At 42.0% G+C, this 24,785-nt stretch overlaps 2 protein-coding genes across 5 annotated transcripts in view; one reads left to right on the top strand and one right to left on the bottom strand.

Moving 5' to 3' along the window:
• The window catches only part of LOC148220275 (ubiquilin-1-like), a 44,726-nt gene extending 20,793 nt beyond the window's left edge, over nucleotides 1-23,933 (top strand). The window contains exons 7-11 of one of the 4 annotated variants that reach the window (XM_088155807.1): nucleotides 315-457; nucleotides 1,568-1,651; nucleotides 20,447-20,562; nucleotides 20,896-21,064; nucleotides 22,762-23,933. In XM_088155807.1, coding sequence (XP_088011933.1) covers nucleotides 315-457; nucleotides 1,568-1,651; nucleotides 20,447-20,562; nucleotides 20,896-21,064; nucleotides 22,762-22,914 — 665 coding nt within the window. In that variant the 3' untranslated portion in view covers nucleotides 22,915-23,933. Of the gene's footprint in view, nucleotides 1-314; nucleotides 458-1,567; nucleotides 1,652-20,446; nucleotides 20,563-20,895; nucleotides 21,065-22,758 lie in introns of all 4 variants that reach the window. The other 3 variants (XM_088155806.1, XM_088155809.1, XM_088155808.1) reach the window with 3 other exon arrangements.
• On the bottom strand, nucleotides 11,600-19,947 carry LOC148220277 (uncharacterized). Its single transcript, XM_088155810.1, has 2 exons — nucleotides 19,491-19,947; nucleotides 11,600-18,367 (listed from the first exon to the last, which is right to left on the bottom strand). The coding sequence occupies exon 2, from the start codon at nucleotides 17,840-17,842 to the stop codon at nucleotides 16,823-16,825; it is 1,020 nt and encodes a 339-aa protein (XP_088011936.1). The 5' UTR covers nucleotides 17,843-18,367; nucleotides 19,491-19,947; the 3' UTR covers nucleotides 11,600-16,822.
• Nucleotides 23,934-24,785: the final 852 nt, after the last annotated feature.

The raw sequence follows: 24,785 nt of genomic DNA on the forward strand, positions 1-24,785 counted from the left end.
TAAAATAACAAAAATAGGGAATCTGTACATGAATGATAATATTTTTTTCTGTTTGGTGCCAAATAGGAAGACAGTTAATAATGTAGATACTTAGCCTGACTGCTTGTATATGACCTCTGGCTTAATTTGTTTCTAGGGCAGATGCATCTGTGTAAGCAGAACCATGTTGAGATGTATTTAAGGAGCTAAAGCTCATTAAAAAACAAACAAACAAACAAAAAACCCACACAGTTGTATTCCAGTTCTAGGCAGTCTAATTAATGTGATTATAGTCAAGATTTTTACTAAAGTGACCTTTTACTTTTTTTTTAAAGTTGGTATGTTCAGCACACCAGGAATGCAGAGTTTGTTCCAACAGATAACAGAAAATCCACAACTTATGCAAAATATGTTGTCTGCACCCTATATGAGAAGCATGATGCAGTCATTGAGCCAGAATCCTGATCTTGCAGTACAGGTAAATGCTTTTGGTGTAGCAATGAGTTGTGTGCACTGAAGTGACAAAAGGAGTTGAATTTATGATACAGTAATATTTTCAATGCAGAATAACCATGCCAACTTCTCAACAATAACCTGTTTGTTGCAAATGGTTCAGGTTTTAATTATGTTAATATCTGAATGTCTTGGGGTGACTGTATGATGTCCTAAACCAGGACACTGACTTATTGAAATTATTACCTAGTTACCTTTAGCAATCTGTTGCAGTAAGTTTCTTCAATTTGCAGTTGGACATCATGTTAGGCATTTTCTTGTAACAACGTGTGTTTGTGTATGTTTCATACAGCTCTATAATTTTGTGGCCTAGCATAAGAACCAGTTAAACAAAACAAATACTTTGATTATAAATCAAACAGATATGATAGTAAATAAATAGCCACCTTAATTTGGGAGGACAGAAGTGGAGGGGAAGGATTTGGTGCCATATTTAGCTGTTATTCTGGTTTTGATTTCTCACCTGTGATCCTTGCTTGCAATAAAAGTACTGATACTGTTGTTTTATGAATGGTATTGTAGAAGTGCTTTTTGATTTTACTTACAGCAATAATATCCAAAGTCAAATCTTGAATGGAGATAATATTATTTTGTATATTAAACAGTTAATTGGAAATATCTCCGGCTTTTTGCAAACAAAATTTACAGGGAAACCATCACATCAATAGTGGAGGTTGACTAGAAAAGGCTTTTCTTGTTACATAAGTTAGGTTGCTTTGGTAAGGAACTGGCAAGGATTCACTTCAGAAGTTTAATGCCACCACCTCCCCACCCCCAAAAAAACGCCACAACAAAAACCACACCCAAAAATAAAAAAAAAAAGGATGAAAAAAACCCAAAGAAAAAAATGAACAGCAAAAAAACTCCACACCACTGATTATTTCAGTCAGTTCTCAGGGTGGTGTTTCACTGTTTCAGAACAAGTTTTGGTGAAAGGAGAAGTGGGAGAGAATTACTCTGAGGTTATAATAGACTCTTATCTTGTTATCCGATTCATAAATGGTAAATAGTTGTCTTAAAATCCACTTTTTCATCTACTGCTTGATCCATGGTATCAAATATTTTTGGCCCATAGATGATGTTGAATAATCCTTTATTTGCTGGAAATTCTCAACTTCAGGAGCAAATGAGACAACAGCTTCCTACTTTCCTTCAACAAGTAAGATGAGATACTAAGTGTTGTTAATAAATGTCTGAAATTTAGTGAGAAATTTTTGCAATAAACTGCTGCCTTCTCTTGATTTCACTTAAAACTGTATTCTAATTTGTGTATTCTCATTAGCTTTAGACACTGAGTTGCATTATCCCTTGATAATTAAATGCTTGATTTATCTCTCCATCACTTTCAATTTTAAATTGGGGTTTTAATGAATGTTTTTGTCTGTGACTAGCACAACTGCTTGATTTGCTCTTGTGCCTTTACTTAGAAGTAATGACTTGTTCTTACCGCACACCAGCCAGAGAGAACCCGTTTCCTATATGATTTCTTTGGCAAAATAAAGAAAATATATTATTACTCTTCCTACTACTAAGATAAGCTTTAACTGTACTTTTCTCATGCCTCTTCCACCCTGCCCTGATTATTTGGGGTAAATAGATTTTAGAGCATGCCTTGAAAGATGTAAGTCATAAGCTAATTCAAAATAAGTAGAATGGGTTCTGAAGATGTTTGCCTATAAAGATTGCCTTACCACCAACTTTCCCTCTTAAACCATTGTGGTTGCATCCCTGGTATTTGCTTTATGTCAGCTGTCACAGTGTACACGAGGACTGTGTCCTTTAAATAGGACTAAACAAAATTTTTAGGAATTAAAAATTTAATCTAGTGTATCAGTTCCATCATTAGGCACTCTTTACAATTCAAAGTAAATGTGTATTGCCAGGATCTCATTGCATGTAGACAGTGTTATAACTAAAATAACAGGAATTTCATGTCATTGATGTATAATTCTCCAGTCTACCTAGATCCCTCTGCAAGGCCTCCTGTCCCTCAAAAGTCACCAGCACCTCCCAATATAGTATCAACAGCACACTTCCTAATGCTGCATTCACCTCCTGCATCCAGATAATTGATAAATATATTGAACAGAACTGGGGTTAGAATTGAGCTCTGAGGAACACTGTGCCTGATTGCCAACCAGATGTAGCCCCATTTGCTATGACCTCTTGAGCCCTGACCTTTTACCAGTTCTTCACCCAGTGCACTGTAAACCTACTCATACAACAGTTGGACAACCTGTCCAGAAGGGTGCTGTGAGGGACAGTATGAAAAGCCTTCCTAAAATCCAGAAAAACTACATCTACCACCTTCTCTTCATCTACTAGGTGCATGTCCTTACTGAAAAATGAGGGTTCTTGAATAATGTTTGCTAGTATGTTTTGCAGAGTAGATGTTGATGGCACTACAGATAGGAACACATGCACAAATTATCATGATCAAAGAGCTTTCTGTATTAGATAACTACTGTTTAAGATGAAGTTTTAACCAATGCCTTTCTATCAATAAGGAAAAATGAATATGAGTAGTGTCAGGAAAATTAATCCACAAACACGAGAGGTTCATATCCAAAAAGGAGACAGAGGAGTCCTGTAACTTTATTCAAATAATGGGAGCGGCCATGGGACATTTCCCATGGGGTCTCTCAAGTTGTTGGAGGACACAGCCTCCTTTTTATCCTAATTTCCCATCTGCATTTCCCTCTCTCTTTCCCCATTGGCTGAGGTACTTGAGAGGTACAGACATCCTGAATTGCCTAATACAGACTTCCTTCTAATGTGTATGCTCCCCCTTCCCTTTTTTTTTTTTCTTCTTTGTTTCTCTGGTTCTTTTTCTCTAAGTCCAGGGATTTAGCACAGCCTCGAGTGAATAAGTCTGTGTCAATTAGTGGAATTCTTGTGTAATTTATGGTTCCCCCCACTGCTTCTTTCACCTATCAGTATCTGGCTTTATCTACCAGCAGGCCCACAGTTTGTTTGTCAAGACACCTCCTTCTCATTCCTTTCAATCCCTCATCTTATTTTCTCAGTTATTGTCTTTAGAAACCTTAGTTACCATTGATTTAATTTTCTGTTCCTGGATCCTTTTTGGTTTTGCAATTATTTTCAGTGACATCATTTTCTGTCCTTTTGTAGCCATTTTTGGATCAGTAGGCATGACTACTATCTGCATTCCCTTGATCACCTGCTGAATGAGCTGTGTTCAGTAAGGTGTCATGCATGGTAAAAAAGATTAGAGTTGCTATAGCACATAGGAGGAGAAAAAGCATTTGTTTAACCCATAGTCTACCAGGTAACCACGAAAACATGTCCCATTCCCATCTTTTCCACCTTTGGACTGGTACATGTGTTAACTTTCTTATTCCCATTGTTATTTTTTTCACCACTTTTCCATTGTCATCTATTTGCAAACAGCAGTTTAAATAATTTAATTTTCCACACATTTCCCCTTCTTCTGCTAATAGATAATCTAATACCATCCCATGGTGAATTGTTGCATTGCTAATCTGAGTGGATTGGTCAGCAAGAAAGTCAGGAGCTGGACCTGTCTGGTTATTATTTCAAAGACAGCTTGTAACCTAATTATTAGATTCAAATTATAAACGGGTTCTCTGGCACCTGATATTAATTCATTTGGATTCCGAGTGGCTGATCTGTAGTTTTGTATGATTCGTTCAGGTGGCCATTCATCTTCATCCCACTTTTGGGTGCTCCCTTCAGCCAGGGATGCATCAATTGAGTGCTTTTCTCTAATTAGATCATCATATACCTTGATTCCTAAATGATTTCCCTGAACTTGCGGTAGCAAAAAGAACAATGGTCTCAGATACCCTACATAACATATCCCTGACCAGTTTGGAGGTAACCTGCGGTAAGCATGTTGGTCACAAATCCAATAATATCCTTTCAAAGTCCATGTTCCATCAGCAAAGGGGCCTTCCCAATTTTCATCATCAATTGGTGGGTCAAAATACAGGTTGTTTCTTGGGCCTAATGGTCCTCCAACAATAGTTGCCCCACCATAAGAATCACAATATTTGCATTTCCAAGTTCCCACATGAGGTTTCCACCTACAGTTACATCCCAGATCTGTTTTGTTAGATCTAGACGAGAACTTATTTAAAAGGATTCTAGTTCTGTTCTGGTGTTGGCACTTCCACTGATAGTCATAGACAACATGAGTCCTACTTGTGGAATTATCTTGGGGGCAGCTTAAAAATAAGTGGTCAAAAAAACCTGTCCCTCCTCACTGCTTTACAGCCTTCAAAATCCCTTTGGTAATTATGGTAGGAACACTTTACCCAGCTACCATTAGTGAGCTTAACATGCATTTGATTCCATCTGCCTTGATATTTGGAACAATCATAAGGAGGGCAGTTGGGGGTCCAACAATCTAAACTCAAAGATAAAGTCCAGTCACAAACACTTTTCCACGTATTGTCACAATCTGCTATTAATGCAGAGCGGGGGTCGTGATGGTTCTTTTGATCTCAAAGGTGCAAACAGGCAAAATGCAGGGGACAAAATCAGTTTATTCAACAGCAGAAAATCAGTTTATTCAACAACAGCAATGCATTTCATCAAATGCCAACAATTCAGTTACGGTAAAGGGGAGAGGTATAGGAAACAAAGTATAGGGAAAGGGGAAGGAAAGGAAGGGATGGGAGAATAGCTACCAACAGATGAGACGGGCGTCCTCACGGGTCATCCAATAGACGAGTCTTCGTCCGTGGGGAGATCTCAGGGGTCTTCTCCAGGGGGTAGACGGGTCTTCATCAGTGGAGAGATCTCAAAGGGTCTTTCCTGAGGGTCACTCTTTTATAGTCCTTCTCCAAAGCGAGTGGCCTCTGGCCAAGAGGTGGGAAGATTTATGGACCATTGTGTGGTGCTGCAGGAGACAGGTATGGTCAAGCAGTCCTCAGTTGGTACAACACAACCTCTGGTTGGTGCCACAACAGCACAGTCCAGTGAACACAATACACCAACACACAGTCACGAGCATCCACCTTGGCCTGGCCAGGAATCCATTGTTCAGAGTCAGCCTGGGTGGGGGTCCTCGAGGTCTCCTTGTGACGGTTGGGAGGCAAAATCGAGGGGAACTTCGGACCGACCCCTACACGTATACACCTCCTGTTCTATTTAGACAATAAGTGCCTCTTTCAGAAGAATGAAGCCAACATGGACTTGCTTCCTCATCCCAAAATCCCATTCCATTATGGACCTCACTCAGGGTGCTGATCCACCACGTAGGTTCGACTGGGCTGGCCACCCATGGCCAGTCTTCAGATCCTCCTGGCCCTCTGCAGACCCAACAATTGCTAAGGTTAAAGGTTTTTGCTACTTCTTCTCCTGAAACTAAAAAATGATTTTCCCACCTCTGGCTCAAACCAAACTGACTATATAAAGATAAGATTATTAAGAAAAATATTCTAATGGTGTACTCTAATCACCTAATCTAATGCTCACACTGTCTTCCACACCACCTGTGGCAAGTGAAGGCACAAGAACAACTTAACATAAAGAAAACAATGACAGCAAGTATTAGTCCTCCAATGACTGGAGATCTGAAAGGAGGGATGCCCACACAAACTATTTCAGTAGGCAGTCTGTGGGTAGGCACATGAGGCTTCCCCTGATGTCGACACACTGGCTGCTGCTCCAGTCCACTCCTGCGGAGTGTCAGTTGTGGCCTCCCATCCTTCTCTAACTGAGATGTCCAAATCTGTGGGGCCTTAGAGACCTTGACCCGAGTGTGATGCGTCCACCCGTGTTCAGCTGTCTTGATGGCTGTTTCTGTGGTCAGTAACACTTGGAAAGGTCCACGCCACTTCACCACCAGTGGTGCTTCTTTCCACTCCTTAACTAGGACCCAATCTCCTGGTTGGATGTTATGAACAGCAAAGTCCAAAGGCAGGGTCTGTGCCAGCTGAGCTTCCTGTCGAAGAGATTTCACAAGAGACAGTATCCTGGCCACATATTGTTTTAAAGATACATCACTTATTTCCACCTCCCCACTAGATTGAGAATTACAGGGGTAAGGAATTCCAGCATCAATTCAAAGGGAGATAATTGAATATCACTTGTAGGTCTGGCCCTTATTCTTGCCAAAGCCAATGGCAAAAGCCATACCCATGGCATCTTGGTTTGTATCACCAGTTTCAAAGGGTGTTACTTTATTTCTCCATTGTTTCTTTCTACCCAACCTGAGCTCTGGGGGTGCCAGGGGGTATAGAGGTTCCATTGTATTCCTAAAGCTGTCATAACCCCTTGAAGAATTTTTCCTGTAAAATGAGTTCCCCTATCTGAGTCTATTGCTTCCACAATCCCATATCTTGGAATTATTTGTCCCCAAAATACCTTAATAACTGATCATGTAGTTGCTGAAACAGTTGGAAATGCTTCTGGCCACCTTGTTAGCTGACATACTATTACCAGAAGATATGTAAACCTTGCTACTTGGGGCATTTCAGTAAAATCCGCCGGGCATCTTTGGATGGGGCGTACAGCCCAACGCCTCCCTCCCCTGGCAATTTTCTTTGTAACCCTGTTATTGGTTTTAGCATAAATCAAACAACCTTCAATAGCTCACTTTGCTAGAGTAAAAAGACCTTCAGCAGTGTACATTTTGAGGAATACTTCTGCCAGTCCTCGAGATCCCAAATGACTCCCTTCATGGAGTTGTTTTAATATTTGTAAGGCCAGAGCCTTTGGTATCCATTGTCTACCATCCCTTGTAAACCAATTATCCCCTCTTTCCTCTGATTCACTCATTTTAATTTTCTCAAGTTCTTCTGGTGGAAAAGACAGTTCCTGTGGCAGCGATGGGACTACTGGTAGTGAGGGGAGGATCTTAAAGATTTCTGGCAACAATGCAGCTTTCTGAGCCTCTTCATCAGCCAGTCGGTTACCTATTGCCTCCTCTGAGCACCCTGCCTGGTGCCCCTTAATGTGGATTATTGCCACCCTTTTTGGTAAATTCACCACCTCCAATAGGCGAGAAATTAAGCTCTCATGAGTTAACCTTTTTCCCCTGCAGGTTAATAATCCTCTTTCTTCCTATAATTTCCCAAATGCATGTATCACCCCATATGTATATTTAGCATCAGTAAAAATATTTACTATCTTGTCCCGATATAATTCACAGGATCTTACAAGCGCGTACAGCTCTGCTGTCTGAGCTGACCCTGTAACTCGCTTTCTTCCTATCACCCTTGAAGACCCATCAACAAACACATTTTCTCCCTCAGGCCAGGGAGTGTCTTGTAAATCTTCCCTAGCCTGGGTCTGGTGATCTATCACTTGAATGCAGTCATGGGTTTCTTCCCAGCCCCCCTCTCTAGGGCTGTTCAGACAGGAGGCTGAGTCAAACCCTTCCCCGTTTCTCAATTCTAAATCCTCCTGTTCCATTAAATGAGATTCATACTGTAATAACTGAGTGTTGGTCATTCACTTAGAGGTTCTTTCAGTTAACAAACCTTTAACTTGATGTGAAAACTTAACAATCAGATATCCTCCCACTGCCAGTTTTTGTGCCTCAGTTACCATGAAATTTGTGGCTGCACAATTCTGCAGACACTGAGGCCAGCCTCTGGCCACTGGGTCTAACAGCTTAGAAAAATAAGCAATAGGCTGCTGTGTTCTCCTGTGCTCTTGTACCAAAATTCTTTTAGCATGGCCCTGTTTAATATCCACATATAACTCAAATTCCTTTTCTGAGTCTGGAAGAGCTAAGACTGGGGGATTAACCAATTTGTCTTTCAATTTTCTAAAGCTTTTGCTCTCTTTCTGGTGTCCATATCACAACATTAGGACTGTATTGGGTTAAAAAGTCATATAAAGTTCTGGCCAAAAGAGAAAAATCCTTAATTCATGCTGTGCAGTACCACATCAAATCTGAAAAACTTCCATAACTTTTTTTAGTCTGTGGTAATGGTACTTGTAAAATTCCTTGTATTCTTTCTGAATCAATACACCGTAGACCTCCAGTCAAAACGTGTCCCAAATATTTATTTTTTTTTAACCAACTGTGCTTTCTTTTCACTCTAAGTTCCTTTTCAGCAAGAAAATTAAGCAGTTCACAGTAGCCTCTTCAACCACCTTTTCCTGTTCCCTTGATAAAAGCAAATCATCTACATACTGCAACAACATAATTCCTGAAGGTGGAGTAAACTCTCTTAATATTTTCTGCAAAGCTTGCCCAAACGAAACCAGTTACTCTGTATATCCCTGAGGGAGGACTGTCCAGGTCAATTGTTGTTTTGCCATTTTCCCTAGTTCTTTCTGTTCCTTCTCAAAGACAAAATACTGTTTATTGTCCTCTGTAATCAGACACACCCAGAAAGCATCTTTCAAATCCAGTACTGAATAATACTGATGTGAAGAAGGGATCTGATACAGGATGGTATAGGGATCCGGAACTGTGGGATGCCTTGGTTTGGCAATTTCATTTAATATTCTTAAATCCTGCACCATTCTGGTTCCATCTGGTTTCTTAACCAGTGGAATAGGAGTGTTATAGGGAGATATACATGACTCCAAAAGACCTGCTTTTAGCAGGGACTCAATGACAGGCTGTAATCCCTTCCTTCCTTCCTTCCTTCCTTCCTTCCTTCCTTCCTTCCTTCCTTCCTTCCTTCCTTCCTTCCTTCCTTCCTTCCTTCCATCCCTTGAAAGAGGGTATTACTTTTTAGACACCACTTGTCCTGGTTGCTTCAAAGTAATTTGGTGTGGCTCTATATCTAATTTTCCATATTTCTCTGAGGCTGCCCACACTTCTGGGTTTATTTCAGCTCAAGCCTTCTCAGACATTTTACACAAAGTAACGCAGTGTTAGCCTCTGTATAATTTTTCACAATACTAATTTGCCTTCCCACTTTAGCTATCAAATCCCTTCCCAGTAAATTACAATCACAATTAGGAACAAACAGATATTCCTGCCTTTCAAACCTATTCCTTACATCTACTAATAGTGGTTGAATAAAATGCACCTGCTCATCCTTTCCACTCACTCTTTGAATAACCAAGGATCTTTTTGACAATTTTCCCCCCTTAGGGATAAAATACTAAGTGGCTTGAGAGCCCCCTATGTTTATCAGGAAACACACCTCCTCTCAATCCAGATCCACCTTAAAAGTTAGCAAGGGCTCCAGTGTGGTGGGTTCCTGGTATAATGGGAGCCCCTGACACTCCTAACAATCCATCTCCATTATCCTTTGGACTTCCTCCTCTTGAGGGTCCAGTTGTCTCTGTGGACATTCCTGCTTCCAGTGTCCCTCTGTCCTGCAGATAGCACACTGATTCTTTCCCAACCGCTGTTTGTGTTGGCTCTCCCCTGCTGTGGAAGGAATGCTTTCCCACTTCCTTGTGGCTGACCCCATTCCTTCTATGACGGGGGACCCCTTGGGTCCTGCGATTTATTCCTCCAGGGCTCTAAAAACTCTGCTATCGCCTTTCTCTTCACCTTTTCCTCATCCCTTCTTACATACCCTTGCTGTATCTTTCTAATCAGTTCATCCAGGGACTTATTCTGCCCTTTCTCTAGTCCCTCCCACTACTGCCTGTGGGTACCCATTCTCCCACAGCTCAAAATCATTCAGTTCTCCAGTGAACCAAACAAAATCCTTAAAAGAAAATCCTAATCCTTCTGCATTTCCCAGATATTCCTTCCTCCTCTCTTTATAACACACTTTATGCCACAGTTGGTCCTTGTCCTTCTCAAGTGTCCAAATGGCTCCCTCCCGCTGGTGCTCCCGGCAGGCATGGCCAGCAGCACCACAGGCAGCCGGGGCATCTCACATCCTCATGGGGCCAGGGGGCCACTGCTACCTCTGCCCAGGGATGGCATGGACAGGCACTGCCCTGCCCTGAGCCCCGGCTGCCCCACAGGCCCCCAGCCCATGCTCCTGGTCCTGCACCTCCATGCCCCCTCCTGCCACTCCTTGCCTCAACCATATTTCTCCCCACTCCCCTTCAACCAATTCTTTCCCAACATACCATCTGTCCATCCCTTGTTGTCAAGACCACTTCTTGACTCCCCTTATTGCCCTCCCCTGGGCATGGGTTGTCAAGACCCTTTCTTGACTTTTCTTTATTGCCCCGTTTGGGCATCCATGTCCTTAATTACCTCTGGGAGAATGTGTAAACTAACTCAACATTCTTCCAAGGGATTCTTCAGAGATATTTTGAGATTGTCATCCCTTCTGCCGGGGCCCCTTCCTGGCTTTTCCTTTGCAATTCTCCATGGGTGCCTTGTTTTACCTGTGCTACCCTCCATGGGTGCTCTCCCACGTTTACTCACTGAAGATCCCATTTTACTCACCGGTGAGATTTTCAGTGGTCCTTTCCTGCAGACTCTTCATGGATACCCCTGGTCCACCACTCGTCTGTCTCCTGAACAGTCTCAGGAACCCAATCAATCACCCAGTGCCAGCTGCCACAAAGGATATCTGATCATCGAAAATGGGTGAGGCACGCCTTCAGCTCCGCTCACTGCCTGCTGCCCCTGGATGGTGGAAATATCCCAGACAAGAGCCCTCAAATTGTTCAGGAAAATTAATCCAGAGACACCAGAGGTTTATGTTCAAAAAGGAGACAGAGGAGTCCTGTAACTCTGTTTGAATAAAGGGAGAGGTCATGGGCATTTCCCATGGGGTCTCTCAAGTTGTTGGAGGATGCAGCCTCCTTTTTATCCTAATTTCCCAGCTGCATTTCCCTCTCTCTTTCCTCATTGACCGAGGTACTTGAGAGGTACAGACTTCCCGAATTACCTAATACAGACTCCCTTCTGCTTTGTGTATCCTCCCCTTTTTATTTTCTCCTTCGTGTCTCTGTTGTTTTTTCTCTAAGTGATGTCCAAAATATAGGCTGGAAATAAAACCCCATAGACCAATGTCTATAGAGCAGGTGTTTGTTTATTGCACTGCTGGAGGTGAGGGGTATTCCTCCTCCTAACTCACCCACCCTTGTCAAGTGCTGTGGTATATTTATACAGTAAGTATTACTTAGTGTTACTATGTCACTATAACATCATCACTTATGCACTGGAACTAATTCACATAGTATGATCTCATGGTGTACTGGTTTGAAAGCAAAACCAGTGAGAGACTCCAAGTCAGTAATACAATTTAATAGGAAAAAAGAAAAAAAAATAAAATACATGCAATTATAGAAAAGAAAAAACTACTGACAGAGTCAGAATATAACCTGACACCCTGTCAGTCAGGGTGATGGTGGCTGCAGTCCTCCTGGATGACATATGTGGTTCAGTTGAAGCAGTGGTCCTGTAGAAGGCGCAGTTTTCCTCTGAAGGTCCAGTGATGATGTGGAAAAGCTCCAACTTTCCTCTGGGATCTAGTGGAAAGGGCTGCCTTGGCATTCTAAACCTCAGTTTTTTATCTAGGTAGGAAAGGCTTGGCTCCTCCCCCTGGCTGGAGCATCTCCCAATGGGATGATGTAGTCTTATTAGTCATATAATAGTGTTGGGAAGGATGAATTAGGGAAACCTTATAAATACGAGTGCCTAGCAAAAGACTTTGAGAATATGGAAAATATAAGTGAAATAGAAATTATAGCAATTTTCTACTGTGTGGCTGAAAGCAACTGAACGCCTGAAGGCCCCTTTGTTTAGATAATGTTAGATGCTGCGAATACCTAAAAGCAAGCAGACATACTCCCTAGGCATGGCAGGAAGGGTCCCAGATAAAATTTAGAGATAAGAAAAGCAGTAAAACATGATAATATAGTCATTCCTATAGGTTGCATGCAAATGTTAGAGAATTTGTATCTTGTACTGGATTGGTTAGTGGAAATTAGAATATTCAACATAGAAGAAGATTTATTGTATTGTAAATGGGAAAATCTCTCTCTTACGCTCTTACTCTCTTCGCTCCTATTCTCCTCTCTTCTTCTCTTACGCTCTTACTCTTACCATCTTACTTACTCTCTTACTCTCTTACGCTCTCTTCCCTTACTCTTGCTCTATCCCTTTCTCTCTGTCCTGCTCTGAGCTGCAGCTGCAGCTCCTAGCAGGGTCTTATATATACCCACGCCCTACAAAATAAACTGCAAACTTCAAGACCAGTATACAGAAAGCGCCTGAGTTTGTCCTGACCTTCCCAAGGCAGTAATTCCTACACAATAGGGCTTAATGGCCCATTAACAGAAGATATCTTCTGGAGAAAGGATGGGTTGTGAAAAGATAACGATGATCATCCCTCTCATTTTATCAGATGGCACATCAGCAGAGTATATCTCCCACAGAGATAAGAATCACCACCCCTCCCACATTTCAACAGATGGTGAGAGAATACACATTTTTGCATTGTACCCCAGGACATAATCCACCTCTTATTTTATTACCATTTACATCATACCCAAACCAATACTCTTTTACAGATATATATATATATAATACAGAATGGAACATTACACACAGTTCTCACTTAAAATTAGGTCTCCTTGCGGTACACAACGGGTTTTCTCATTTTTCTGCATTACTCACCAAGTGTAACTAGGTCCTTGAGCAAAATCAATCCCATGGATTGGTTTGCCTTTGCCTGTGGTGGGATTAATCTAAACAGTCTTTCCTAAAATACTTTTCATGTGTACCACAGGGACTTTGTCTCCATCTGCTGTGTGCAGGGGTTCAGAGTGGGCAGGACCGGCTCGATTGATGGACCCTTGGGTGTTAACCATCCAGGTGGCTTTTGCCAAGTTCATTTCCCAATTTCAGAAGGTTCCCCCACCAAGTGCCTTCAGGGTAGTCTTAAGGAGTCCATTACACTGTTCAACTTTCCCGGCAGCTGGCGCGTGGTAAGGGATATTATATATCCATTCAATACCATGTTTTTTGGCCCAGGTGTTGATAAGGCCGTTCTTGAAATGGGTTCTGTTGTCTGACTCAATTCTGTCAGGGGTACTATGCCTCCAAAGGACTTGTTTTTCTAGGCCAAAGATGGTGTTCCGGGCAGTAGCATGAGACACAGGGTAGGTTTCTAACCATTCAGTGGTTGCTTCTCCCATGGACAGTACGTAGTGCTTGCCTTGGCGGGTTTGGGGAAGGGTGATATAGTAAATTTGCCAGGCTTCCCCATACCTGTACTTCGACCATTGACCACCGTACCACAGAGGCTACACCCGCTTGCCCTGTTTGATTGCAACACAGGTCTCACAGTTGTGGATGACCTGTGAGATGCTGTCCATAGTAAGGTCCACCCCTCAGTGACAGGCCCATCGGTATGTTGCATCTCTCCCCTGATGACCAGAGGTATCATGGGTTCAACAAGCTAGGAATTATTCTCCCTTGTGCTGCCAGTTTAGATCCACCTGTGATAGTTTCACTTTGGCAGCTCGGTCCACCTGCTCATTTTTGTGATGTTCTTCATTAGCCCGACTTTTGGGTACGTGCGCATCCACGTGTCGAACCTTCATGGTCAGTCTCTCTACTCGGGCAGCAATGTCTTGTCAAATTTCAGCGGCCCAGATGGGTTTCCCCCTGTGCTGCCAGTTGGCCTTTTTCTAGGGATCCAGCCATCCCCACAGAGCATTAGCTACCATCCATGAGTCAGTGTAGAGATAGAGCCTTGGCCACTTCTCTCGTTCAGCAATATCCAAAGCCAACTGGACGGCTTTTAGCTCTGCGACCTGACTTGATCCACCTTGTCCCTCGATAGCTTGTGCAACTTGTAATGTGGGGCTCTATACTGCAGCTTTTCATTTTCTGTTAGTGCCTACAATTCAGCAGGAACCATCAGTGAAGAGGGCATATCGGCTTTCAGCTTTTGGTAGCTCATTATATGGTGGGGCTTCCTCGGCACGTGACACTTGCTCCTTTTTTTCTTCAGAAGACAATCTAAAAGTTTCACCTTCAGGCCAGTTGGTAATTATTTCCAGAATCCCAGGGCGATATGGATTTCCAATATGCGCGGGCTGAGTGATGAGGGCAATCCACTTGCTCCATGTGATGTCAGTGGCATGATGTCTGGAAGGAACCTTTCCCTTGAACATCCAGCCCAGTACCGGTAGTCAAGGTGCCAGAACCAGCTGCGTTTCGGTGCCAATCACTTCAGAGGCCGCTTGAACTCCTTCATAGTCAGCCAAGATTTCCTTCTCTGTGGGAGTGTAGTTGGCTTCAGATCCTTGGTAGCTTCTGCTCCAGAATCCCAGTGGTCGACCCCGAGTCTCGCCAGGCACCTTAAGCCAAAGGGTCCAGGATAGACCATGGTTTCCAGCTGCAGAGTAGAGCACGTTCTTCACCTCTGGTCCCATCCTGACTGGGCCAAGGGCTACCGCATGAGCGATCTCTTGATTGATCTGGGAGAAGGCTTGCTGTTGTTCAGGGCCCCAGTGGAAATCGTTCCTCTTGCGGGTGACCAGGTAGAGAGGGCTTACAATCTGACTGTATTCAGGAATGTGCATTCTCCAAAAGCCTATGGCACCTAGGAAAGCTTGTGTTTCCTTCTTGTTGGTAGGTGGAGACATAGCGGTGATCTTATTAATTACCTCTGTTGGGATCTGGCGACATCCATCTTGCCACTTGACTCCTAGAAACTGAATTTCCTGAGCCGGTCCCTTAACCTTACTTCGCTTAATGGCAAAACCAGCTTTCAGCAGAATTTGGATAATCTTCTCTCCTTTCTTGAAGACTTCCCCTGCTGTGCTCCCCCATACAATGATGTCATTGATATACTGTAGATGTTTGGGAGCCTTGCCCTTCTCCAGTGTAGCCTGGATCAATCCATGACAGATGGTGGGACTGTGTTTCCACCTCTGGGGCAGTCGGTTCTAGGTGTACTGCACATCCCTCCAGGTGAAAGCAAACTGAGGCCTGCATTCTGCTGCCAGAGGAATGGAGAAAAATGTATTGGCAATATCGATAGTGGCGTACCACTTTGCTGCCTTGGACTCCAGCTCGTACTGGAGTTCCAGCATGTCTGGCACGGCAGCGCTCACTGGTGGAATCACTTCATTCAATGCACAATAGTCCACGGTCAATCTCCATTACCCATTAGACTTGCGCACAGGCCAGATGGGGCTGTTGAAGGGTGAGTGGGTTTTGCTGACCACCCCTTGGCTCTCCAGTTTACTAATCATTTCATGGATGGGAGTCACAGAGTCTCTGTCAGTACGGTATTGCCGACGGTCTACTGTTGTTGTGGCGATTGGTATCTGTTGCTCTTCAACTCTCAGTAGTCCCACAGCAGAGGGGTCATCTGAGAGACCAGGCAAGGTATTCAGCTTTCTGATGTCTTCTGTCCTTACAGCAGCTATCCCGAAAGCCCAACGATATCCTTTTGGGTCTTTGAAATATCCATTTCTAAGATAGTCTATGCCAAGGATGCATGGGGCCTCTGGGCCAGTCACGATGGAGTGTTTCTGCCACCTGTTCAAAGTTAAACTCACTTCGGCCTCCACTACAGTCAGCTGCTGGGATCCTCCTGTTACCCCAGAAATAGAGATGGATTCTTCTCCTACATACCTTGATGGCATCAGGGTACATTGGGTGCTGGTATGAACCAAAGCCTTATGTTTTTGTGGGTCAGATGTGCCAGGCCATCGGATCCACACAGTCCAATAGATCCGATTATCCCTCTCCTCTACCTGGCTAGAGGCAGGGCTCCTCTATTCCTGGTCTTGGTCCACGTTGCTCTCTTCCTGTAAATAGGTTCTTGTGGTCCCTTCAAGAGGATCAGTCATATCATCATTCTGATACTGTCTGGAGTTCTGTACACGAGAGACTGGAGCAGCATTGACTTTAGATGAGCTTCTTGTGTTAGGTGTCCCTCTTTTCAGCTCATGTACCCGGGCTGCTAAGGAGGAGGTGGGTTTTCCATCCCACTTCCTCATGTTTTCTCCATGCTCCTGAAGGAAAAACCAGAGGTTACCTCGTGGAGTGTGTCCTGTCTCTCTGGCTGGGGAATGCCGGCTCCTAATGGCAGAGACTTTTGTTGGTTCTGGCAAAATCTGGTAGTTTTCTTCCTTAAGTTCCCATTTTTAGTTTCTGATGGCCCTCTTCAATCAAGCTCCAGACTTGCTCCTCCAGCCTTGTTTCCACAGATGAGACATGGGTACGAAATGGGGCTGTGACAGTGTCCTCATAAATTCTTAGTTTATTGGCCAAGACGCCTACCATGTCCTCACCTTCCCTCCACTGCAGCGTTGCCAGGTAACGGGAATACATCTCTGGTCCAAGCCGTGCGAATTTCAACCACATTTGTGAAGTGCACTGGACACAGTCTGGGCTCTTAGGAAATCTCTCATCTTCTGAGAAAATGATCTCCAGTACAGCCAATTCCCTCAGGCATCGGATACCTTGTTCTATTGTGCTCCATTTTCCTTAGTGCACCTGGAGATCTTTACAAAGGTATCTGTCCTTCACACTTGTCAGCAGTCGCCGCCAGAGGCTGAGAGTTTCTTGGGTTCTCCCGATCCCCTGGTGAATGACCACATCCCAGGACAGAGATCCCAGTTGCGTGGCCTCACTTCCATCCAGAATGGTGTCATTGGTTGCAGCGTCCCAGATGCAGAGCAGCCAGGTCAGGATGGACTCATTTGTCTGGCAGGTTAATTCCCTCCACAGGTCACACAGCTCACCCAGGGATAGAGAGCGAGTGATGATTTCTGGCTCTGTCTTTTCAGCTGGGTGCAAAGGTCCTGCCACACCCTCGTCAGTCACTATGCGGGCTGATTTGCTCTTTGATTCCTTCTTCTGAAGGGGAGCAACTGCTACTGGTCTAGGCTGTTCTGGTTCAGTGATGGTTTGTGTGGAGATGCTGATGGCGCTTTTGGCTTTTTTCTCCTCTGTGGCAGTCTGCTTAGACACGGACACTGTTGCTTTGTGTTTGGTTCTTTTTTCCTTTGTGACATTCTGTGCAGACATGGATGAAGTTGATTTGTTTCTTTTTTCCTCTTCCTCTAGAATACGCTGCAGTACACCATGTAGTGTTTTGTTTCTAAGCATGTTGCAGGCTGTGCAGAGGAGACAAAGCAGAACTAACGACAATGTTATGCTGTCCTTGGCATCCAGTGGGAACTCAACATTTCCAAAAACTGCTGTGTCAGGCCGGAAAGATTGGAAAAAATCATTCTTTACCCCTCCCCCCACGGGCTGGGTGCGATTGTTAAGGCCCCAGATGTAGCAACCTAGACTAGGACAAGCAAACCAAGTTGAGTATATATTCGGAATGATATTCATTGCCTCAGAGGTTATCATGCAGTAGACATAATAGGCCAATAAAGCAATTTTTATATCATACCCTGGTCTACACAGGAGCATTACAGCCGGCAGATAGTTCCCCATGTGCGGAAAACTATAGAGAGCAAGATATAAAACCCATGTAAGCATGTTGAGAATCATGGTGAATACAAAATTGTAATGCTGACTTTTCTCAGTACCTTCGTGCCCCACATTGGGCGCCAATAAATGTAATGGTTTGAAAGCAAACCAGTGAGAGACTCCAAGTCAGTAATACAATTTAATAGGAAAAAAGAAAAAAAATAAAATACATGCAATTATAGAAAAGAAAAAACTACTGACAGAGTCAGAAATACAACCTGATACCCTGTCAGTCAGGATGTTGGTATCAGTCCGTATAAATGGTGGCTGCATTTCTCCTGGAGTGACAGATGTGGTTCAGTTGAAGCAGTGGTCCTTTAGAAGGGTGCAGTTTTCCTCAGAAGATCCAGTGATGATGTGGAAAAGGTCCAACTTTCCTCTGGGATCCAGTGGAAAGGGCTGCCTTGGCATTCCAAACCTCAGTTTTTTATCTAGGTAGGAAAGGCTTGGCTCCTCCCCCTGGCTGGAGCATCTCCCAATGGGATTAGTCATACAATAGGGTTTAATGGCCCATTAACAGAAGCTATCTTCTGGAGGAAGGATGGGCTGTGAAAAGATAACGATTATCATCCCTCTGATTTTATCAGATGGCACATCAGCAGAGGATATCTCCCACAGAGATAAGGATCACCACCCCTCCCACATTTTAACAGATGGTGAGAGAATACACATTTTTGCATTGTACCCCAGGACACATGGTTATTAGATAGTTCTTTTGCACTGCGCTAGCACATCCCCATTTCAGGGGAAGTTGGGTGTCTTTGATGAAGGCTTCCAAGATCATCTTCGCATCTGAACTTTTCAACTTTGTCTTTGGAGCATGCACAGTTACAGTGTTCTTTAGTCTGTCTAGTCCTAACTGATCTAAATTGTTTATTTTGTGGCTAATTTGCTTTACATTTGCCAATTTCTCATTAGTACTATCCTTATCTATGTCTATAGCTATCCACATGGTGAATTTTTTTCTTCTTTTGTGTCTATTCAGCATTAAGCAACAAGTTAACTATATACTAGCCATTACATTGTATAGAAAGTTATTTATATCAGGTTATATATGTATAAAAGCTTATGATTCAGGTTATATAGGTATCAGGTTATATAGCTATATTAAAAGTCATGATTTAGGATATAGAGATATATCAGGTTATATTGATATCTTATAACTCAAGCTATATAAGCACCTTGTAACTTTGACCTAAGCTATACAGGCATCATAAGTCCAGGGATTTAGCACAGCCTTGAGTAACAGTCTGTGTCAATTAGTAGAATTCCTCTGGAATTTATGGTTCCCCCCATTGCTTCTTTCACCTATCAGTATCTGGCTTTACCTACCAGCAAGCCTACAGTTTGTTTGTAGACACCTCCTTCTCATTCCTTTCAGTAGATATAAGTGAAAAAATAGGTTTATTAACAGGCAAAAATGGTAGTAAATAATCACTAGATACAAAATTTCTAAATCTCATTAACTCCCTGGGAGCAAAGAGAAACAATATGTCAGAGTACTCCCCACAAGATTGCCGTCCCCACAGCTGACTACATGGCTCAAAAGACAGAGGGAAAATGGCAGACAAACCCTCCCCCCAAGATGGCGCCCTCCACAGACGACCGGGTAGTCTCGGAGTCAAAAGGGAAATGGTGGACAAACCCTCCTGGGAAGGTAGGCACTTACAAAGCAGTTCTAGTGGCAGATGAGAACTGCTGGCATGTGTGAGGTCAGTGCTGCCGCTCGATGCCTCCTCCTGCCACCCACTGGACTCTTCCGGTGTTGGTGCTGCTGCCTCGGGTCCCAGCTCCAATGGGGGAGCGGAAAACCTGAGCACCAATGAGTGGTGGCTCAAGCCAGGACCGGCTCTGTCTTCGCACTGCAGACAGGTGTTGTAAAATTCACTTTGAAACTGTTTCTGATTGCAAAATGCAGCTTCTCAAGTTGCTTACTGTTGCGAACCCCTCCGGAGAGGAGCCTCCATCCGCGCTGCCTCAACTGTCTCAGCAAGAGCGACAGGGAGAGGCAAAAGGCAAGAGAGAAACAAAAAAAACCTCCATGAAGTGGAACCTCTGCCTTGAGCAAATGCCACAATACAAAAGCGGGTCGGCTTGGGTTACTTTTTAAAGGGACGCTGTCAACATCCCCCCCCCACTCTTGTGGTTCTGTTTCCGGCTTTGACGCTAGATCTTAAAGAGACAGTAACAATTTTGGGCACAGATAGATATGGATTACAATAACATTTCTGGTTACCCAGGACAACTACTTAGTCAGGTTTCACTATATTCAGCTATTCAGCCCTGTTTTTTACCAGTATTATTATATAGGAGACTAATTTAGAATTATGTTAAACTAATATACTCTTATGGCTTAGAAAGATGATAAAGTCTACCAGAAGAAGTAATGAAAAATACTTTTCTTTATGTTCTGCTTATTTAAAAGAAGTTCAAAGTGCTCATTGGTCATCTATCAACATTTTCTCAAAAAAACCCAATCTGGTGGATTTAATGTAAACATTCAAATACAAAGTTGAAAATCAGCAAGTTCTGAAAGGATATCAGATCCTATAAAACAGCTAGTGATAAAGGCCAACTTTGAACATCTATATATTATTCAATTATGAGTTTCTCTCCTGTTTTTAGATGCAGAATCCTGACACGTTATCAGCTATGTCAAACCCTAGAGCAATGCAGGCTTTGCTACAGATTCAGCAGGGCTTGCAGACACTAGCAGTGGAAGCACCAGGACTTATACCAGGGTAAGAATTGGTCATACAAATGTACACAAGAACTTTTCTCTTGTGTTTTGTTTTTTTCAACTTTTGTCTTTCTTTTTAACTCATAAAGGTTTATCCAATTTTTACAGACTATTCCTCTTACATTTTTTAGTTTCACTCAACTTGTTTTAGAATCTGTCACACTTTTGTCTGCAACACACTTTTAAGCCAGGGTCTATGGTCTTGTTTTAATGCTTTACTTGTTATCCATTTTTTATTTGACAGAATTTTTACTTAGTAATTACATTTCATGGGAAGAGATGATAACTAAGCCATTTTCTATGTTAGTGTTGTATTTCTCTGTCATTTGTGCAGATTCAATCCTGGTTTAGGTGGATTGGGAAGCACTGGAGCTCCTACAGGGTCCACTGTACCTAGTTCAATTCCCAGTGAAAATACAAGTCCAGTATTAGGGACCGCTGAACCTGGTCACCAGCAGTTTGTCCAACAAATGTTGCAGGCACTTGCTGGCACAAATGCTCAGGTAAAGTAGATCACTGTATTCTGGTGTGCATGTGGTTGGTGATTTTTTTTGTTTGGGTTTTTAAAAATATCCAGACACACAGAGAGCACCACCACCCCCCACTCACCACCACCCACACACACATCCCCTTCCCCACTGTAAACCAACAGAATGCTTCTGGTCAAAGGAGAGCAGAGGAAGATTAAAAGTGATGTTCTAGCCGTGCAAATAAATGCTGGCAAAGCATCACATTTGACTAAAAGTGTCCTCTGAATGGTTGATTGATAGATACACCTATCTTCATATCCTTGTGTTTCTGAAATGCCTGGAAAGAAGATTAAGGTGTTAAAGGGAGGACTGTTTCCCTGGCAAGTGAAATGTGGGCTCAGACAAGAAAGGAACTTAAGCATATTGAACATCATTATCTCTTAACTTCTGTGTTGCTGGTTGTAGCTCAGGTTATTTGGGGCCTGAATTTGTAGCATGCTTCCCTGACATCCTGAAGTTTCAGATTGCACAATACACATTGTGTTAACATACTAAGTGGGATTTAGGCTTTCTGGAGAGCTCCAGAAGTCAAGCAAAGGTGGCAGCTTTGTGAAACAGTATATTGTGGTACATATCCAGTGTAATGACAAACTGCTAGGAAAAGGGACAGTCCTGTTCTTAGCTCCTCTGTTGCCACAGAATAAGGCAGTTCAGCTTGCTGATCTGACAGAAAAATTTATGTAACCATGAGAAAGTGGTGGTAAGCATGGCTATAGGAAGCCATGTTCTCATAGATATTTTTATCCTGCTAGATCTTACTCTACCAATTCAGTATTCTGTTTGGTTTTTCTGGGGGAGGGGGGAAGCAGATGGGGGTGAGAGGAATATTTACATTTCAGACAGTATATTTGAATTTTATTAATTTAGAATTATATGCAGTTTTAAAATATTGCTAGGAATTTCTCAATGGATGAAACTAAGTAGAACAAAAGGAAAATTAGCAATAGGTGCAAAAATCTTGTGTTGATTTGTAAACAGTCTCACTCATTTCAAAAAGTGGCTTCTCAGTATTACTCTGACCTTATATACCTAAAGCATATTATTTTCATATAATTGTTCTGTTTCAAAAATGTCTCTGAAGTGAAGATCATAAAACTGAAATTATTGATAATTTTGCTATTACTTTATGAGAATTTTATTTGAGCAAGATCAACTTATAAAGCACAGCTGTCACTTTGCCTTATGCTGAACTTCTCCTAACTAGAATTTTGGTAAATTTAGTCAACAAATATTTGGAGCATTAAAGAGGTAACTTTTATGTCAAGGAAAAAGAAAGAGCCTACCACATTCACTGTTGCCAACAGTGAAATTCTCAAAATTTTGCTATTCCACATTACTAGATTAGATTAATTAATTTAAAAAAATGTCTGCATGCACATCATTAAAAACCTGTTCTTAGGACACATCAGATTTAACTGTTTCATTTTACTAAACAAGTAGCTGCTCTTGTAGTTCAAAAATGCCACATAAGTGAAGATACTCTTAAAATTTGAGGCTAATCTGACTTGTTTGATAAATAATTCAGTTGTGAATGAAATTTGGGGAATTTGAAAAGGATGCATTCAGAAATTAGAACCACAAGAAATGGCTTCGAACTGTCTATGTTTAAATTCTGTACTTTGCCAAATATGTTTTATGCTTTTATAGCTTGAGATTTTTCTTCTTAGCAGTTACAAAATCCAGAAGCTAGATTTCAGCAACAACTGGAGCAGCTGACTGCAATGGGCTTTTTGAACCATGAAGCAAACTTACAAGCGCTAATGGCAACAGGAGGAGATATCACTGCAGCTATTGAAAGGCTCCTTGGTGCTCAGCTTTCATAGCACTGTTTCTTTAACTTGAAAAAATGTAATTTATTTTTGATAGCAGTCCTTAAATCTTTAAAACAGTTGCTTTATTTCATTATGACTGATGAGTTTATCTTGTTTTAAACAAGTCATGCGTTTTAAGGTCAAGTGCAGTAATTTTCTTCAAATAGGGAATTGATGCATTTTCAATCAATTCTTGCATGCATCACTTTTGTTATTTATTATTTATTAATTTTTTGTAACAATATCAGCTTTCACAGATGATTAAGCAGGTTTTGTCTGACTCACAACTGCCCAATGTATTTACTACTAAACCATTAGCGTTCAGTAGTAATTTACGTAAGATACAAATTTAAAAGGAAAAAATTAAAGGCTATAACGTGTGGGTACCACTGATGCTTATAGTGATTTTGGCGTGTATTTTTTTTTGCTAGAAAAATACTGTAAGATTTATACTACTTTGAGTAATCTACCATTTTTACTTTTAATTGTATGAAGTTTAAACACGACATATACAATGGAGACAGCTCATTTCTATAAATTTACACATTGCAATAGAATTAAATTATAAGTAACCAAAAGAGGCCAGGGAAAAAAAAAGTAGTAAGACAAGGGGCTTAGTGTAGATTGTTCCAGCATATTTGGTAAACATCTCACAAAAAATGCTTGGGCAAGTTCATTTAAAATATATTAGAATTGCTGTTCTAGTTATATCTTCACATCTAGCCACAAAGCAACCTGCACTGTAACATTGACTCATTGCAGCATTGTTACAGATTAACTGTAAATTACCTTTGTACAAATTAAAGGAGCACTGCCTTGTGCTCTGAAACTGTCTCTAAGGCATTTCATTTCATCTTCTTCCACTGAGATTCTAACATGCATTATGATTTGTATTTGGAAATATTACTTTCAGCCATTATCATGTGATATTCTAATTATTTTTAACCACCATGTAAAAAAATGCTGTATATCTCTTGAGATTTTAATGGTAGTTACCTCTTGTGCACAGGTAATAAATTAATTTAAAACTATTTAAGCATCTTGTTTCAGTGTGTTTGCAACTGGTGATTATCCAGCATTCAAGATGACTGACCTTTTAAGTGTTAGCTTGTTGCAGTTAGTGTTTGTGTCACCCCAGCTTTCAGTTTCATAATCCGGGTTCTCTGATAATGATTGCTTCCAAAGCCCTCCCTATGTTGTTCCAAGTTGGTTTCTCCCTAAATTGTATCCACCCCGATGTAAACCACTCCCCTTTCTCGTCCCCTTCACTCTCATTGGAACTGGCTCTGTAAACCACTCCTCTCACTCCTCCCCTAAGGTTATCCCATTGGCTAACTGTTTGTACCTGCCCACCGGTTTTGGCCTGTATATAAGCCGCTGCAGAGGCGTTCTCTCTCTCTCTCTCTTTCGCTTCTGAATCTCTGCATTAAAAGACTTTCTGGAATATCAGGCAGAGAGTATCCGTCGACTCTTTTACTTTTCTCCCTGACGCTGGTAAAACTAATCCCACTGTAGAGCTGCAGCTCTGAAGTTCAGCTCCTGGTGAAATTATCTTGGAGTTGTTCCACACACCTTGGCATGGTTGCTGTTGTTCTAAAAGAACTAGCTAAAGACTCTAGTGGTCGCATCATTACCTTTGGGACTATTTACAGACATTGAGCTAAGATTAACAATATTTGCAAGTATAAAGTGGAGGACAGAGAAGAAGGGTCATATGATACTGAATACTAGATAAAGTGAAAGCAGTGAAATAAAGCATTCTGCTGTGTATTACAGAATAACACTTTGTTTTAATTGATCTTTGATGTCAGTGTAATTGTGAACTTTTGGAAAGGGTAAGGATTTGACAGGAAGGTCTCACAGATATATATGTATAACAGAAA

Source organism: Sturnus vulgaris, chromosome W (assembly GCF_052056855.1).
Source record: "Sturnus vulgaris isolate bStuVul1 chromosome W, bStuVul1.hap1, whole genome shotgun sequence".
NCBI classification, from domain to species: domain Eukaryota; kingdom Metazoa; phylum Chordata; class Aves; order Passeriformes; family Sturnidae; genus Sturnus; species Sturnus vulgaris.

What these genes read in the sequence shown, in the direction of transcription:
- LOC148220277 (XM_088155810.1), bottom strand. Translation starts at nt 17,842, where the DNA reads ATGATTCTCAACATGCTTACATGGGTTTTATATCTTGCTCTCTATAGT.